Source organism: Galeopterus variegatus, unplaced genomic scaffold (genome assembly GCF_000696425.1).
Source record: "Galeopterus variegatus unplaced genomic scaffold, G_variegatus-3.0.2 Scaffold86, whole genome shotgun sequence".
Taxonomy (NCBI): Eukaryota; Metazoa; Chordata; class Mammalia; order Dermoptera; family Cynocephalidae; genus Galeopterus; species Galeopterus variegatus.
In genome coordinates, this window is record NW_007726197.1 from 426,260 (window position 1) to 444,629 (window position 18,370).

The window sequence follows — 18,370 nt, forward strand, 5'->3', positions numbered from 1 at the left end:
ATTCCTTTAGACAGAGAAAAGTGGGGCCGTTCCAGCTAAGGAGACATGGGTTTATGAGCAAGTGCATATTGGCTTATGGTGCTTCAGGTTTTTGTTTTGCTTTGCTTTGTTTTACTTTTTTTATTGCTACTTTTGGTTTTTTTGGTTTTGGTTTTGGTTTTTAAGAATTTCACTATATCCAATTCTCAGTAACCCTGGGGAAGAGGGAGAGCCTAAGGAACTGAAATGTGCAGGTAAGAGTAGTTTTACCCTCTGTCACTTCAGGCTCAGATAACTCCCTTGTCCTATCTGACAAGCTCACAGGGCCAAGAGCAGGGGGAGAGAAGTAGACAGAGGCCTGGATCCGAGTCAGCGTCTGAGCTTTTTGTCACACTGTTGACTCTCAAGGACAGGAGTGGGTAGGCCTCTGGCTCTTGGCCTTGGTCTGGCAGGCTTGCCCCACTGCCCAGGAAGTCCTCCTAGTTTTTTTCTCAGGGGCTGGCATGTTTGGGGGTCTGGGGGCCTTGACTCAGTGATCGGATTCTCCCTGTTTATTTGCCCTGTGTGGCTGTGTTGCTGTTGCTGTCTTGTGACAAGATAATAATCACTTTCTACAATGGAGTGGCTGTTGGGGCAGGGGGTTTGCAACTGAATTTGTAACAGACCCTACTGAGAGATCACTTTTCATTATCTTGCGTTCTTAATGGGCATTCAAGAAAGGATCTCCCTGGGCCGGCCTGTGGCTCACTCGGGAGAGTGCGGCGCTGATAACACCAAGGCCACGGGTTCGGATCCCATATAGGGATGGCCGGTTTGCTCACTGGGTGAGCGTGGTGTTGACAACACCAAGTCAAGGGTTAAGATCCCCTTACCGGTCATCTTTTTTAAAAAAAAAAAAAAAAAGCTGAGAACCAAAGAAGATAAGAGGCCAGACAAATTTCTCCCAGCACAGAGTCGGTCAGCCGGAATCAGGCATCTGCACCCCTGGTAGCTGGCCACTGAGTCTGGTGAGGAGTTTCTTGTTTGCCTCCAGCTTGTGGCTTCAGTGCTTGATGGGGCTGCCTGTTGGTGGATCAGTTTTTGCAGTGCCCGGTAGGAGTGGAGAGCCGTGGGAGGAGGTCCCACGGCACCCAAGCCTGGGTTCACCCCAAGACTAAGTTCTTTCCCGAATTAGAGAGGGAGAGAAAAAGCAAAAAAAGAGAGGAAAATTGCCCCTTCCCCTCCTCCCCACCCATCATGTCCTCTAAGCCGGAGCCAAAGGACGTCCACCAGCTGAACGGGATGGGCCCTGCCGCCTCTCCCTGCTCTTCAGATGGCCCTGGGCGAGAGCCCTTGGCTGGGACCTCAGAGTTCCTGGGGCCTGATGGGGCTGGGGTAGAGGTGGTGGTGACTGAGTCTCGGGCCAACGCCAAGGGGGTTCGGGAGGAGGACGCCCTGCTGGAAAATGGGAGCCAGAGCAACGAAAGTGACGACGTCAGCACAGACCGTGGCCCTGCACCACCCTCCCCCCTCAAGGAGACCTCCTTTTCCATCGGGCTGCAAGTGCTGTTTCCCTTCCTCCTGGCAGGCTTTGGGACTGTAGCTGCTGGCATGGTGCTGGACATTGTACAGGTAGGACCTGAGTAGGGAAGCTCTTGATTATGAGCCTGGGGCCACCTTTGCCTCCAGGGGAACTATGACTCTTGGAACTTTCTCTCTACCTCCCTGCAAGGAGCATCTGCTGCTTCCTAGAATACTCTTTCCCTTTGGATCATGTCCTTGGTTTCTTCTTGGTCTACTTTCTACAGAAGCCTCTAGGAAGCCAAGTAGCCCCAGGGAGGTGATCAGGGCGATATTGCTTAACAGACACAGAATTGCTTCCAGAGCTCAGGCTTGGAAGAGGAGCGATGGAACAGGGTTGTTCCTTGCCAAAAAGTCTCCTCTTTATGCCTTCTTTTCCCTTCACTCGGGGTTTCAAGGATACCCATAGTAGAAACCTCAGTTTCAAGCCTCTCGTCCTTCCCCCTGCTGGGCAGGAATTTGTTAGGCTGCCAGAAGGGTTTCAAATTAAGCAGGAAGACTCTTAGGGAAAGCTCTCTTGTCCATCCCCCTGCTGAGCAGGAATTTGTTAGGCTGCCAGAAGGGTTTCAAATTAAGCAGGAAGACTCTTAGGGAAAGCTCTTAAAGGCATTTTGTGTTGCTTATCTTCCTGTAATCTTGGCACAATCTCTTTGGGGAATGGGGGTGGGCACATGCTATCTTGTGCATAATTTGGGGAGTTGGTGGAACAAGACCTAAAAGTGCTAGTTATGTGCCATAAATGGGGACAAAATGTAACCAGGCCTGGCAGAACTGTCTCTCCTGGCTCCTCATGTCTTTCATGAACCTGCCCTGGGCAAAGAGGACTCTTTATGAGACTACTGGGTAGAATGAAGGATAAGAGTTGGCAGGACCTGGGAGCTAAGAGCCAGGGAAGGACATGCTATGTTAGTGTATTGTGAGTTAAGACTTATCCAGAACTTCCAGGTCCGATAGATTAAAGTCTTGATTCCAGGTGAAAGATTTTGAAGTGCAGTAAGGTACACAGCATTTTCTGAAAGTGTTGGGTTTATCTAAGTTAATCAGCAGTGTGTATGAAATTCCTGCTGAGTGCTGGGCTCTGTCCTAAGTACTTGGAGAAATACAGAGGCAGGAGGAGATGTAGCCTTTGCCCTTTGGGACCCCCCAGTTTCTGGGACCATGACATCTCCCAGAAGGACATGAAGCTCAGCATTACCTACCCTGTGCCAAGTCAACCCTACAAACCATGCATATAGTGATGTAGAGAGTCCTGCTGGTACGTCTCACTATGCCCATATCCCAGAGGACTGAAGGTGGTTGGTTCCAGGTGGTTTCTTCCATAGTGGCCACTTCCATGGACCACTTTGACTTGAGCCATTGAGGAGAACTTTGCACCTTTGGTTGCTAATAAGAATGGTGTTTATGTCATGCCAAAGTGCCTTGTACTGCCCCCTTTCCCCAAACCTGTTATCTTGAGGATTGTTCCTACATGGAGATAAGGAAGCCAGCCTGCAGTTTTGGACTCCTGCCCCTAGTGGCTGCCTCTCCTCCCAGGGTGGAGGGTGTTTGTTATGGTGGGGAGTAGAAGAAAGAGAAATGAGACTGGAGTAGCAGCTTCTCCACCTCTTCCATCCTCCTCCTGTGGCCTTGGTTCTCATTCTTTGAGTTTTCGAGTTGTGATTTGGTGCCTACAAAGGTGTGCAGAACCAGGGTCCAGTGGTGAACTGGGAGAGGGTTGTCTTATTTTCTGGATAATAATAATGGTAGTGGGGGGTATTTGGGGGGGCTCTTCTGTAGGCCTATGAGGTAGAAAACATAATCATCTCCATTTTATAGATTGAAAGACTGTGGCTTAGAGGATTAGGTAACTTGTCCCTGGTCATCTGAAACCAGAGCCCACACCGCTAACCTCTGTTGACTTTATCATGGCCATGGTTCATCAGTTGGTTGAAGACTCGAGGAGCCTGTTCTTTGTCTTCCCCTGAAGAACAGGGTGAGCAAGACAAAAGTTCTTAGAGTGAGGGGAGACTCCCCTGTCTGCCCATCCCACACAGATGATTCCAGAGCTGGAAAAGCCCTCTGATGTCTTGCCCCACCCCATCCCACATCCATGAGCCTGAGAGGCCTAGGTAGGGAAACTGGAGTTACCCAACAAGCCTACAGAGGGCCAGCATTTGCCCTCCATGTGGCACCTAAGCTCACCCCAGAGCTAGGGTCCAGCTGGTGTGAATTACAATGGCTTGTTTGTCCTTGTCCTCCTCCACTAGCCTCCCTGCCACAGCTGGGCTGGAGCAGACCCTGCAGATGGCTGTGGTGAAATCATGGGAAGGATTGAGTGCAGGAGGACCAGGACATGGGATCACAGGGAGATTCTTATTCCACATCCAGATAAGTGAAAGGGGTGATTGACAATCTCAGATTCAGGAAGAAAAGGGTGATTTCTAAGGAGTCACACCTGTATTCCCCCTTCACAAGCTAAGATGGCTTTCAGTGAGACAGAGTCTGACAGTACCAAGACACTGGGGCCATCTGGAGGAGTTGGCCATAGAGTGTCCCAAGTGTCTCAGAGCAACTGAGCAGAAGTCTCTGTTGGCCTGAGTTCACATGTCTCCTTGGTCTAGGGACCCCACTGCTATAGAAGACCCTGTCTCTTCCAGGAAGGCTATTTCTGTCTCATCTGCCCTCCTCTTTACTGCATGTGCACGGCAGCCTCTGAAGTGAGGTCAGGGGGCTGGTGTACTAGCAAAAAACAGGAAAAGAGTAAATGGGCTGCGATCTGCTCCACTTTCCCATCATGGCCGAAAGTTACTGAGGCATTTGGGAGGAAGCATGCTTGGGCACAATGTTGGCTTCTGAAGAGGGTGGGGATATGCGAGCCTCCACAATGCAGATGCTTTGTGCCCTTCCCCCCAGTTTGGTCCTAGGCTGCTGTGGGGCATCTCACCCTTTTTCTTTTGGCCTTTGTGATTACAGATGGGGGTGGCAGGAGGTGGTGTGCCGACATCAGTGGAATTCCCAGCTAGCTTAAGACAGGTGGGACTCCCAGGTACTTATCGCAATCCACTGCTACTTTGCTAAGGGTCTTGAGGAAAGTAGACCCTCCAACCCAAACACATCCTTCTCTGGCTTCTCTGCCCTGCTCTGTGTGTGTGTACAGAAAAGTCTACAAAGATGAAAGTGGCTGGCAAGCCTGGCCTTGGGGAAGTGGAGAGGGAAGGAAGCACTTCTCTCGTAGCTGGCGTGCGCCTGTATCCACTGGCGCTCCTGGACAGGAGGCTCAGATTGGGTCTCCCCTAACCTCTTCTCCTTTTCCCATCTCTGCCCCTTACTTGCTGTCAGGAACTTGTTTGCTTTTCTCACACTTTGTACAGCCCGGTATATCCAGGTGTTGTCCTGAGGCTCTTCTCCTTGGACACCTGGAGGATGCTCAGACAGGTGAAGCTGGGGTAATGGTAATCTGCTCTGACCCAGTGCTCACGCTGAAAGGTCAACTGCAGCCCAACTTCCCAGTTCTTCCACAGCCCGGTGCCCAGAGCTTGGATCTGGGAATTTAAGTCTTCCTAATGTCTTAATTTTATCTCTTCCTGGCTCTGACTTCCTTACTTGCTGCTACCTCCTGGTGCAGAAATGACTCAGGTCAGAACACTTGAAGGCAGATGGAGGTCAGTGTATGAGGCCGACAGAGGTGAGGGATGGAAGTGGCAGGTTGGAAGGACAAGAAAGAGGTACTGGCAGGGCCTCTGAGTTCGAGACTTAGGGCAATTGCTCTGAATCAGGATTAGTTTTGAGTATGGAGGAAGTGGTCTTATCCCTCACCTGCAGAATATCAGCGACCAGTGAGCCCCTTGCCCAAGCATGGAGAAAGAAGGGGAAGAGGGACTGCATTTCTGAGAAGCAGTGAAAATCTGTAGATGCTTCCCCCACCCCCAAGCAGGGCATCACTTCCTGGACTGTGCCCTTTTCCATCCCCAGCAGAGCAGGAAGGCGTGGGTGGCAGTTTGGCTGGCAGGTTTGACTTCGGACACAGACACTCCCAGCCAGGATGAACAGGATGGGTCTGAATGAGGCCAAAGGGGGAAGAAGAGCTACTCACTGTCTGTCCCGCCACATCCCACCTACTGCTAACCTCAGGGCCACCCTGCTTCCTGGGCTGGCTCCACACCACCAGCCTCCCAGCCTCTGCCCAGAGTCCTGTGCCTGCCATGTGTCAGAAGCTCCCCTGCCCAAGCTGCATCTTTGAGAGGGTCTTGTGGGTGAAGAAAGAATGTGGGTAGGAATTGGCTGCTCTGACCCAAGTGCCAACTCAGGGCTTTGCTGGGCTGGGGTCAGGTAGTGTGAGGTTCCAGGCTGCATTCTGCGGGGGCTGGGAAGGCATTTCCTTAGGGGCTGTTATGGCAACTCCTTGTTCTCCTTGCCTGTCTGTCTCTCATCCCATCGCTCCTAAAACCCCTTACCTTCTAGGTCCTCCTGTAATTAAAAGGAGAAGGAGCATGTGTGCTGGGAGGTGGAAAGATTTGGGGGTACTTAAAGTGACTTAGCTGAGCTTTATACTTTTTTTTTTTACTTAAATAATAATAATGACAAGCAATGTTCCTTACAAACAATTCAGAAAATATTACTTGTGTACACTTGGAATATTTCCTCACAGGCTTTTTGGCTCTGCCAGTGCATACACATTACATACACCTACCTGGACAACTAAGCTTTTCACAGAGCTGGCAGCTTGGAAGCGGGGTGGGGCAGATGTTTTGGGGGTGAGGACGGTATATGAGGCTGAGCTTGGAGAGGAGCTTTGAAAGCCTACAGTCAGCCACCCTCATCAGAGGAAGGGAGAGGAGGGAAATTCTCCCCCTCTCTGGAGCTGCTTGTCCAGTTTGGGAGGAAGGAGGAGGCAAAGCAGAGCCAGGCCGGGGCTGCAGGGAGCTGGAACCCCAGTGGTGTGCACCAGCCATGTCCAAGAGTAACAGTCCCTGAGTTCCTCCAGGGCAGGTGGAGATCACTGGGGCTGCCTTCTCTCTGGGGGCCCGGGGAGTGAGAAGGGATTCACATCCCTCCAGTGTTTGGAAGGGGCTGGCTCTTTCTGTGGCTTCCTGAAAGCTTAGTAACTTGTTGAGGAAGGGTGGGTAGGGGGGAATGCCTCCTCCCCCTCTTAGTCCTCAGGGAGGGGCTCCCCTACAAAGAGTCCTAGGTCCTTTAGGAAACCCTAAGGAGAGTCCTAGGTCCTAGCTATGCCAAGAGCTCAGACAAGTGTCTGCTCTTGCCTTAATGAAATGAGCCATCCTCAGGGTCCTATTAGGGGCTACCCCCATGCCCACCCATACACACAAAGAGAACTGTGACAAAAAAAAGAAGTCTTTGCTTTAAAGGACCACCCAATATCCAATCTCCTCTAGTCTTTAGCCCTAGCCCCAGCCCCCCCAATAGCCTTGCTCATTTTATTATATTTTTTTATTATTATTGTAAAAAACACATACCATAAAATTTATGATCTTAAGGGCCGGCCAGGTGGCGCACTGCTACAGTGCGCCGCTTGGGAGCGCAGCGGCGCTCCCGCCAAGGGGTCGGATCCCACATATAGACCGGTTCCCGCTCACTGGCTGAGCGAGGTGCGGGCGCAACACCGAGGGTTGCGATCCCGTTGCCGGTCCTGGTCCGGTACGGGCGCGACACTGAGGGTTGCGATCCGTTGCTGGACACGAAAAAAGACAAAAAGGAGAAAAAAAAAAATTTATGATCTTAACTATTTTTAAATGTACCATTTAGTAGTGTTAAGTATATTCACACTGTTGTGTAGCAGATCTCCAGAACTTTTTCATCTTCCGTATATGAAACTACCCATTAAATACTAACTCCTCTCCCCTGAGCCCAGCCACTGGTAACCACCATTCTATTTTCTATTTCTATGAATTTGACTACTTACATACGTCATATAAATGAAATCATACAGTCTTTGTCTTTTTGTGATTGGATTAGTTAATATAATGTCCTCAGATTTCATCCATGTTGTAGCATGTGACAGGATTTCCTTCCTTTTTAAGGCTGAGTAATACTTTGAGTAAATACTCTGAGTAAATACATTGCGTGTTTATCCATACATCTGTAGATGGACACTTGGGTTGCTTCCATCTCTTGGCCATTGTGAATAGTGCTGCTGTGAACATGGGTGTGTAAATATGTCTACAAGACCTTGATTTCAATTCTTTTGGATAAATACCCAGAAGTGGGATTGATGGATCATATGTAGTTCTATTTTCTATTATTTTGAGGAACTGCCATATTGTTTTAGTAGCAGCTACACCATTCTACAGTCCCATAAGCAGTGCACAAGTGTTCCAGTCTCCACATCCTTGCCAACACTTGTCATTTTCTGGACTTTTTAAATAGTAGCTATTCTAATGAGTGTGAGGCAACATGTCACTGTGGTTTTGATTTGCAGCCCTGCTCATCTTTAAAATAGAGTGTCAGTGCTAGAATTACTTTCAGAGGCCATCCGATGTGGCCCTGAATTGCACATTTTGGTCAGGGGCATGAGGCCCTTGTAACTTGTCTAAGGTCCCCAGCTAGGCTATGTGAGAAGGCGTGCTGGGGAGATAGCATGAGTCCCTCCTCCCTGCCCCCACTGTCTCTTGTAGGAGGCCCAGACTTCCACAGTCCAGTGCCCTTGCCCATTACAGCACTTTCCCACCCAACCATTATACCCAGACCAACCAACTTACGTCCACCTGGCCGCCTACCCCCTCCTCCCTCTCCAAACCTGGAGGCTTTCCATTCTTAAAACAAATAAAGGAACAAATAAAAGGAAAAACAAATAAAGGAAACCACATTGCCTGTCAGGACCAGGGAGGGAAACGCAACCCCAGCCTTTCTTTTGCAAGTTCTCAGTTTCAGTTATAACTAAAGAAGCTTTCAAATAGCCAGTCTTGGTTCCTACATTTTTCCCTCTTAGCCCTTACTAGTGTAATACTCTCTGACCTCAGTTTTCTCATTTACAAATTGGGGATAAAAATAGCCCCTACTTCATTGGGTTGTTGAGATGGTTAAATGAGAAAATACGTATAGAACACTTAGCCTGTAACCCAAAGAAATAGGTGGAGAGCCATGACTGATTGTCCTGGGACTAGAATCCCTGTCTCCTGACTCCCAGTCCAGGGCTCTTCCCACAGAGGTGCACTTGCTTCTCCTAGCTGAGAGACTGGGGAAGGCATGTGGGATGGGAGAGTCCAGAGGAGGAATAAAAAGACTCTTGCATCCAGAGGTTTGAGGGCCACCGTCTTAATTCAAATTCTGTTCAGAAGGAGAGTTGCTGTGGCTGAGGCCCAAAGCCCTTGGAGATAGAAACTAAACAAACTCTCTAATCTCCTTAGCCCCAGCCCCATGGAGCCCAGCCCTACACAGCTGAGACAACACCACCCAAGGCTGAGACCACAGAGAAACTGGACTAAGTGCAGAGGGGTTGGGGATTGCGATTTGAGGGGGGATGGCCAAGGAGTTCTGGGGTGCAAGCCAGTCTTGGGTGGCTCTGCCGTGCGAGTCCTCCCTCCCCCCCCCCCCCCCCCCCGCCCCATGGAGCCCAGCCCTACACAGCTGAGACAACACCACCCAAGGCTGAGACCACAGAGAAACTGGACTAAGTGCAGAGGGGTTGGGGATTGCGATTTGAGGGGGGATGGCCAAGGAGTTCTGGGGTGCAAGCCAGTCTTGGGTGGCTCTGCCGTGCGAGTCCTCCCTCCCCCCCCCCAGCTCCAGGAAAGCAGGCAGAGGGAGTAGAGCCAGGCTAGGGGTCTCCTGATTGGCAGAGACCCTCTCTGTCTTCCCTGTTCTGGGGGGCTGTGCTGTTTAGAGAACTGTGGGCTTGGTTTGGTTCCAGGGTTCTTGGAGGAAAGGCGGTTAGCGTGTTCACTCCCTGCTGATTCCGTTTCCTCCTCAAGCCCCTGATCCTAGACTATCTGTTCAACCTCCATGCCAGCTCTTTGGGGCACTGAAATTCCTGGGTTCTGTTTTCACCTTGTAGCACTGGGAAGTCTTCCAGAAAGTGACGGAGGTCTTCATCCTGGTGCCTGCACTGCTGGGGCTCAAAGGGAACCTGGAAATGACCCTGGCATCGAGGCTCTCCACCGCAGTGAGTGTCCTGGCTCAAGCAGGGGTGCACAGAGAGAACTCTGGGCAGTGCAGAGCCAGAGACTGGGAGATTGCTGCAGGCCTTTCTCGACTGTCCAGGCCTGGTGGCTGGGGTGGGAAGGGAGGGTCTGGCTGGGCAGGTGTAGGAAGATCCCAGGCTGGGCGTCCTGCTCCTGGGCAGGAGCTCCCTGCCCAAAGTGGTTCCCTGGCTCCGTCTCTGGATGTCCCCGCCATCCCTGGACTCATGCCCCACCCCCTGCTTCACAACCTGCCTCGTGACTGTTTGTGCAGCTTCAACAGGCAGGCATCATGCTGGTCCCTCCACTCGCGCAGATGGGGGCCTCCTCTGATCTCCAGCCCTACTCTGCAGCTGGGTAGGAGCAGAGCCAGGCTCTCCCAGTCCCCTCCCATTCCATCCTCTTGGCCCACAGCAGCTTGCTGTTCTTTAAGGGAATAGACAGGAAGGGGCTACTCATCACTCCCACCTCCCACAACTCCTTAGATCAGCCATGACGGTTCAGGGACTGAACCAGATACAGGGCCATAGGGTGGGAGGTGGGAAGAGATAAAATTCAGGAGGCCAGGGATGTCCCTGCATGGGCAAGAGTCTAGAGAAGGTGGTGCAGAGAAGTGGCAGCCAGCCTAACCCGCCCTAACTTGCCTTACCTTACTCCTGGCCCATGCTACCCACTCCTTCCCAAACACTCTTGCAGCCTCAGTCCTGCGCCCACAGCTGCCCTCTCCTTCCCTAGGAAAGGAAGCCTGCTTAAAAGCCAGCGATAGGGTCATTCTGACCGCTGCGGGAACGGGCTGCCCAGATAAGCAGGGAAAAGGGTGGAATCTGCATCTGTTCAGCAACATCCTGAGAAAAAGAGAGAAAAGGAGGCTGCTTTGGGAGCCCCCACCCCCACCCATCAGGCTCTTTAGCTCCTTCCCTCTCACCCCAGTCCCCCAATTCTACTTCATTTTTCTGGGACTTTCATGTCCTGGTCCCATAATCTTAAGCTACATACACTACCTCCTGACCCAGGCAGGGCTTATGGGATGGAGCTGCAGGCCTTTTTCAGCCTGGAGCTCCAGCCCCGTGACCTCCCTCTCCCAGGCCAACATCGGGCACATGGACACACCCAAGGAACTCTGGCGGATGATCACTGGGAACATGGCCCTCATCCAGGTAAGAAAGCAGGGACCAGAGAGGGTGGGCTAAGCTTTCCCCTTAGTCAGGATTATCTGAAAGGCTTAGGTCAGTCCCAGCTGGCTCCTGAGTGAATCTCCAGCATCATGCTGAGCTGGCTTCTTCCAAAGTAGCTTTAAGAGATAACCAGAATGGGGCCGGCCCATGGCTCACTCGGGAGAGTGTGGTGCTGATAACACCAAGGCCACCGGTTCGGATCCCATCTAGGGATGGCTGGTTAGCTCACTGGGTGAGCATGGAGCTGAGAGGTAACCAGGTTACCCAGGAAAACAGCCAAGATGGCCCCAGCATCTCCCATGTTGGTCCTTGGTTCCTGGTGGTGTAGGGGACTTTGAGTCCTCACAGATCCTGGCAATAGGAGCAGACTCAGGAGTGCTGAAATGTCCTGTGCCACCGTTGTTCCGTCTCCCCATGAGGGAGGCCACACAGGTTCTAGACTGGGAGTCTTCCCCCTTGAGTCCCAGGCCTTGACCCTGGACTGAAGTTCCCAGCTCAGTTGAATTTCACTCCCATCCCCAGAGGAGCGCTCATTCAGCCACTAACATGTCCTGGGCTCCTGCAGGGTACACTTCCCAGTATTAGTGTCTAGTGTGAAACTAAAGAAAGAAAGAAAGACATTTTTTCAGCTGGGAGGACTGGACAATCCAGGGCAGCCTGCCTCCTGGGACTGCTGAGGGCCAGGAAGAGGTCTGCCTAAGTGTTCAGTGATCTCAGCTAAGAAGTTCCCTGCTCCTGGGTCTCTCCAAGTCACCACTCCCTCCTCAGGTACAGGCCACAGTGGTGGGCTTCCTGGCGTCCATCGCAGCCGTCATCTTTGGCTGGATCCCTGATGGCCACTTCAGTATCCCGCATGCCTTCCTGCTCTGTGCCAGCAGCGTGGCCACAGCTTTCATTGCCTCCCTGGTATTGGGTAAGGAGGGACAGGGGTCGCAGAGGAGTAAGGACGGCTGCCTCAGAGGTGTCAACTGTGCTTGGCACAGCCTCTCTTTTTGTTTGTTGACACCCCTTTATCTCTTCTCACCCTGCCTGGCCCCCCTCCCCTTCCTCACCAGGTATGATCATGATTGGAGTCATCATTGGTTCTCGCAAGGTTGGAATCAACCCAGACAACGTGGCCACACCCATTGCCGCCAGCCTGGGCGACCTCATCACCTTGGCGTTGCTCTCAGGCATCAGCTGGGGACTCTACCTGGAACTGAGTGAGACTGAGGCCACCAAGAGTGTGGCTCGGGTGGACTTCTGGGTGGGATTGGGAAAGATAGTAGTAGTTTTGCGAATATGCAAGGATTTCTTCTGTGTTCTTAACCATTTGATTTGAACACAGTTTGTCAGAACTCCAGATCTTAAGAGAAGTGAGACTAAGTACTGATCTCAACTTCATGCAGGCAGCAGAGGCAGAGAGGAAAGTATCAGAAATATATTCCTGCTTGATCCTGCAGATTCTTGCTTCCCTTGGAGGGGTGAGGTGGAAAAGGTAAAGGAAAGGAACCGAAGGCTGGAATGTGCTTACAGAATGAAGAAGGGGATGGGAGATAGTGATTTCTGGGACCAAATCAAGAGACCTAGACTGTGATCCCTGCCCCTGATCAGTATAGTGCCTGGGTAGCTTTCTACCTTGGCTTCCTCATCTACAAAATGGAAGAGGCTGGCCCCACCTACCCCCTGGGCTTACAGTGAAGATCAAATGAGGTAGCATGTTTGCAGGCATTTAGTGTAGTATTGCTGTCAATCTGTTGGGACATTTGCAGGCTGAGGCAGGGGGAGCAGGGAGCCACAGAGCTCATCTCACTCTGATCTCTGCCCTCTCAGATCACTGGCAATACATATACCCCCTGGTGTGTGCCTTCTTCGTTGCCCTTTTGCCTGTCTGGGTAGTGCTGGCCCGACGGAGCCCAGCCACAAGGGAGGTGTTGTACTCGGGCTGGGAGCCTGTCATCATTGCCATGGCCATCAGCAGGTAGGCTCGGGCCCTGAGTACACACTCCCACCCCACTCCCACCCTGCCATATACTCTTTTAAACCCTTGAGAGAGAGGGTATGGGACACACCCAAGAAATGCATTCAGTGGTGTATCAATCGTATGTCCGTCTGTTGCAAGTGACAGAAACCATCTGAATTGAGTTTCATTCCAAAGTAGAATGTATTGGCCTAGGGAACTAAAAAGACACAGGTGGATTCAGGGGCATACATAATATTAGGGCCTCAGTGTTCTCCATCTCTCGGCTTGGCTTTTCTCTGTGATGGCCTGCAGTCCAGGTTTATGATTTTCTTACTCCTGCAAATTCCAGTGGGAAGAGAAAGATTCTTTCCCCTAACAGTTCCACAAAGTCCCAGAATAGAGTTTCACTGGCTCTCATCTAGTCACATGATGATCCCTGAGCCAATCACTATGGCCTTGGAGATGTGTCTCATCCTGTCACGTGACTATCCCTAAACCAATCACTATGGCCTTGGGGATGTGGGACTCTGATTGGATGGTCCTGGAGCCTCGCCCTCATTGAAGCAATGTCACCTAAACCACAGTGACTGAGATTGAGAGAGGTGGTTCCCTGAGGAAAAGCCCAGTTCTGTTATCAGAAAGGGACATAAATGCTGAACAAGCAGAACAACAGAGGTCCTCTCAGGCAGGTAATCCTCTAGCCAACTGACTCTGATTGGATGGTCCTGGAGCCTCACCCTCATTGAAGCAATGTCACCTAAACCACAGTGACTGAGATTGAGAGAGGTGGTTCCCTGAGGAAAAGCCCAGTTCTGTTATCAGAAAGGGTCATAAATGCTGAACAAGCAGAACAACAGAGGTCCTCTCAGGCAGGTAATCCTCTAGCCAACTTGGAGGGTGCCACCAGCCTGTTTGGGGGCACTGTGCCTGTCAGAATGCCGTGAGCAGCAAGCAACTGGTTCTGGCAAGGGAGGCAACGGAGTCCTGGGAGCCACTGTGTTTCCCTTCATCCCTGAGGCTAGGAGGGCCTGTGCCTCTCATCCAGAGACCAGAGCAGAACCCTCTAGTGTTCTTTGTGTCATTTTATCTTGTGTCTCTGCAGTGTGGGGGGCCTCATCTTGGACAAGACTGTCTCAGACCCCAACTTTGCAGGGATGGCTGTCTTCACTCCTGTGATTAATGGTGAGGTCTTGGCATCAGCTGCTGGGGGGTAAGGAGAAGGGCAGGGTAAGAGGCCTTAGGGGGCTGGTTTCTGTATCATCAGTCAGGGTTCCAGCAGCAAGAGAATCCAGCTCACATAGTTCAAGACTTTAACGAAGGGACTGCTCATGGAAGTGGGAGCAGGGTAAAAGGACCAACAAGGGATGTTGAGGCACCCAGACATTAGCAACCATGGGAACACTCTAGTCCTGAATGGTCAAGGGGAGGAAAGAGCATTATGGGAGCCCAGTGAGAGTTCCTCCTCTTTCCCCAACAGGGGTAAGCAACTGCCAAAAAGCAGGAGGGATCAGGAAAGAAATACCTGATCTCTCTCTCCACCCCCCTCTGATCTGGTGCCTCCCATTGAACAAACCCAAGCAGAAGCAGCCAGCAGGAGAGGCTGGGAGATGTAGTCTGTGGAAGTCAGCCTCCCAGGCTCAGGACAAGGCTTAGAAGAGCAGAGACTAGGTCAGGGTGGGAGGGCAGAGTAGCCACAGTTCCCGGGAGAGGCACCAGATTCCAGAGTTTGAGGGTCAACCCTCATGCTTGAAACTGGTTACTGGAACCAGTGCATGAGCATCGGGTGCCTGGGTCTGCTTAGAGCATTGGCGAGGGGGTGAGGCAGGCAGAGCCTCATCCCGTTGACTGTGCAGGAAGGCCATACACATGCTGTGCTGCTGGGGAGGTCAGACTCTGAGTCTGCACATCTGCCTGTGTCCTTTCCAGCAATATCACAGCAACACCAGGGGCACATGGGACTGTCACATCTCCATAGCGGGGAGGATGGAGGAGCCTGGAAGATTCTGCAAGCAGGGGTGTTTGGTCTTAGTGTCTCACTCTTCTCTTGGGATAGTGAATGGATAGTGCCCATGCAGGCCCTAAAAGGAGACAGAGAACAATACCTCTATAGACGAAAAATAAAGAACAAGATTTCCTTCCCAGTCTTCCCCTGCTACCCTGTGTCTCAGCCCTTATGTGTCTCTGCAGGTGTTGGGGGCAATCTGGTGGCAGTGCAGGCCAGCCGCATCTCCACCTTCCTCCACATGAACGGGATGCCAGGGGAGAACTCTGAGCAAGCTCCTCGCCGCTGTCCCAGTCCTTGTACCACCTTCTTCAGTCCTGGTAATGGCAGATTCTCAGCCTCCCAGGCCCATTCCAGCCCTGGAGGGAGGGGGCCTACAATCAGCAAACTTCACTCAAGAAACAGCTAAGGCCTAGATCCACAGCTTCTCCTTCTCTGCTGGCCTGTGCCAGCTGTTCTCGAGGGCAGAGCCCAGGCAGGAAGGTTGTCTTCTCCTGGGACACCCTTGGGGCTGGGAACCATGGGAAGGAGAGATAGAGACAATCAGCTGTCTGCTGCCCTGAAGTGTGGTGTGGTCCCTTTTGACTTTGAAAGGCCTTCTGGGGCCAAGACTCCTCATGCCCTCTCTCCACTTGTCCCAGATGTGAATTCTCGCTCGGCCCGGGTCCTCTTCCTCCTTGTGGTCCCAGGACACCTGGTATTCCTCTACACCATCAGCTGTATGCAGGGCGGGCACACCACCCTCACACTCATCTTCATCATCTTCTACATGACAGCTGCACTGCTCCAGGTACAGACTGGCAGGTGCAGGGGGCAGGGGAGGGGCTGGGCTGCCCTGCGAGGATGGGAGAGGAGACCCAGGCTTGGCCCATCGGACACTCTGTTGCCTCTTTCTCTGTGTCTGATAAACACTGGACAGGGGCTCAGGAGAACAGACTGTAGTTCCAACAGAATCACTAACAGCTGTGTGACTTCAGCCCAGTTGTTCCACTTCCCTGAGCCTCAGTGACAAATTTGTAAATTGAGGGGAATGGACCAGAGGTGGTGGTTTTCAAACAGGTGGTTGTAGGGTGCTGAGCCTTGAGCTTTGGTTGTCACCCCCACTGGCCTGGCCACAGAGTTCCACTTGGCTCTGTTTTGCATGCTGGGCTTCCTCAAGAAATTATATTTGGGGCTGGCCAAATAGCTTAGCTGGTTAGAGCACAGTGTTATAACACCAAGGTCAAGGGTTCAGATCCCCATACTAGCCAGATGCCAAACAAACAAACAAAAAAGTTACATTTGAATAAAGGGTTCCACAGCTTGAAAAAGTGTCAAAACCACTGCGCTAGATAGTCAATCCGTCGGATCCCGTTCAGCCTTGATATTCTGTAATACTATGGCACTTTCTCCCTTATTGTATTATTACATTTTTTAATTTTGAGATAGTTATAAATTCACAGGAAGCTCAAAAAAAAAACATACACAGAGATCCCATATACTCTTCACTCAGTTTCCCCCAATGGTAACATCTTGCATAACTATAGTACAATATCAAAACCAGGAAATTAGCATTGGTACAACCCATAGTGCTTATTTGGATTGCACCAGTTTTACATGCACTAATGTGTGCGTGTGTTGTGTGTGTGTGTGTGTGTTTAGCTCTATACAATTTCTTTCCTTTTTTTTTTTGTTTTGTGGTGGGTGACCGGTATGGGCATATGAACCCTTGACCTTGATGTACCACACTGCACTCTAGCCATGTGAGCTACCCAGACAGCCCCCAGCTCTGAGCAGTTTCATTGCAAGTGTAGATTCATGTGACCACCACCACAATAAGATACAAAAAGAACTGTTTCATCACCACTAGGCTCCCTTAGCTACCCCTTTACAGCCACACCCACCCTCATTATTACATTTCAAATTTGTATGGATTTGTTTTTTGAATAGATAGTAACAGTCACATAGTTCAAAATTTTGTAAGGTTTCATAGTGAAACCTCCGTGAAAAGTCTTCTTTTCTGCCCTCTTTCCAGCCATCCAGTTCTCTCCTTCACAGGCTATCGTTGTTATCTGTTTCTTGTGTGACCTTCAAGCTTATTCTGTATTTATACTGGCTATCATGTATATTTTTCTTAGTTTCCTCCATTTTTACACATATATGACGTATTGTACACACTGTCTGCACCCTGCTTTAATAAGCTCCCAGCTGTTGTTATGCTACTAGTCTGGGGCCCACTAGCAAGATTCTAATCTAGATTATTCTTAATTATCTCCAGTAATAGAAGATAAGCAAGGGCACAGATAAATCAAAGCAGCAGATAATCCAAAATGTGTTTTGAATTGGTATGCATTTTCTGCTTTATATTTAGCTGACTTATTCACAATTCTGTTTCGCCAGGACTAATGTTAAAATAAACTTACATTCTTTTAGCCCACAATAGGAGAATGGAAAGGGTCAGGAGAAAGCCACCTTGGGATAATCAAAAGTTATTCAGGAAGCCATGCTGGCAGAAGCCTCAAACACTGCCATTATACCACTCTGCCTAGAGAAGAAATCCCTGTAGGAAAAGCCGACTCCAACTGCCAGCTGCCTGGAGAAGCCAACATGGCAGGAAATGAAGTGATCCAAAAATGGGGTGACCCAGACTTAGAGACAAGAATTCCTGCAACAAGTAGAATTTAGATTATAAAGCCCTTGTTAGATAAATTTGGGAGCAGAATGTAATGCTGATGTGAGTGACCTCGGGTAGTAGTAGCATCTTCCTTTCTAAAGAGTTCTCATTATGCCTGTTGTCTGCTGAGTGCAGTAATTGTGGGCTGGAGGAACGGAGAGAGAAGTTGCTGGGGTGGGAAGATGAGCTGTCCCAGCATAAGGATTATGGCTAGCCAAGGGATGTACTGGATGGGTGTGATCGTGTGGCCTCTGGCTCCCCCTGGGTGTGAGAGGGGATGGCTACAGGCTGGGCCTTCTGTCTCTCCAGGTGCTGATTCTCCTGTACATCGCAGACTGGATGGTGCACTGGATGTGGGGCCGGGGCCTGGACCCAGACAACTTCTCCATCCCATACTTGACTGCTCTGGGGGACCTGCTTGGCACTGGGCTCCTAGCACTCAGCTTCCATGTCCTCTGGCTCATTGGGGACCGAGACACGGATGTCGGGGACTAGCTTGGTTGCTCAACCTTTTCCCCATCCCTCTGCACTTTCTATTTGAATTTTTTCTTTTGTTCCCCATCCCTGCCCCTCCCCACACTCCCACCTATTTCTAGGACTTCTCTTTGATACCAAATTCTCATTATTTTCAATGGGAATTTTTATACATTGAGCCAAGTTTGTATAGCAAGAATTCAGGAAGGACAGATGGACTGTGATAAGCAGTACAAGTAGATTTTTGAGACAATCACCAAGTGCAATTTCATGGTGGGTGCCTCCAGGTGAGGTGGATTGTAGCAGGGGGTTCCTGTCTAGGATCTGGGGACATTTGTTTTGGCTTTAGCAACCTCATTCTTGGCCCTGATGAGAAACCCTTTGTGAATGGGCTCTGATTTTAGGGGTTTTTTTCTTTTATTTTTCTTATTTTTTTTTCTTTTTGTTGAACAGAGGGATAAATAACACTCC

The 18,370-nt window shown here is 50.7% G+C and overlaps 1 protein-coding gene across 1 annotated transcript; it reads left to right on the top strand.

Annotated features, from left to right (window-relative positions):
• Positions 1-888: 888 nt before the first annotated feature.
• Positions 889-17,988, top strand: SLC41A1 (solute carrier family 41 (magnesium transporter), member 1). Its single transcript, XM_008580487.1, has 10 exons — positions 889-1,590; positions 9,530-9,637; positions 10,739-10,810; positions 11,597-11,741; positions 11,884-12,030; positions 12,641-12,788; positions 13,873-13,952; positions 14,958-15,092; positions 15,414-15,562; positions 17,735-17,988. Exons 1-10 carry the CDS (start codon positions 1,216-1,218, stop codon positions 17,918-17,920), a joined length of 1,545 nt encoding a protein of 514 aa, XP_008578709.1. The 5' UTR covers positions 889-1,215; the 3' UTR covers positions 17,921-17,988.
• The last annotated feature ends 382 nt before the right edge of the window (positions 17,989-18,370 follow it).

Excerpts from the sequence above, each read along its gene's own strand:
- SLC41A1 (XM_008580487.1), top strand. The coding sequence starts at position 1,216 with ATGTCCTCTAAGCCGGAGCCAAAGGACGTCCACCAGCTGAACGGGATG. Across the intron at positions 12,031-12,640 it reads GGGACTCTACCTGGAACTGA|ATCACTGGCAATACATATAC; the intron begins GTGAGACTGAGG and ends CTGCCCTCTCAG. Across the intron at positions 15,093-15,413 it reads TACCACCTTCTTCAGTCCTG|ATGTGAATTCTCGCTCGGCC; the intron begins GTAATGGCAGAT and ends CACTTGTCCCAG.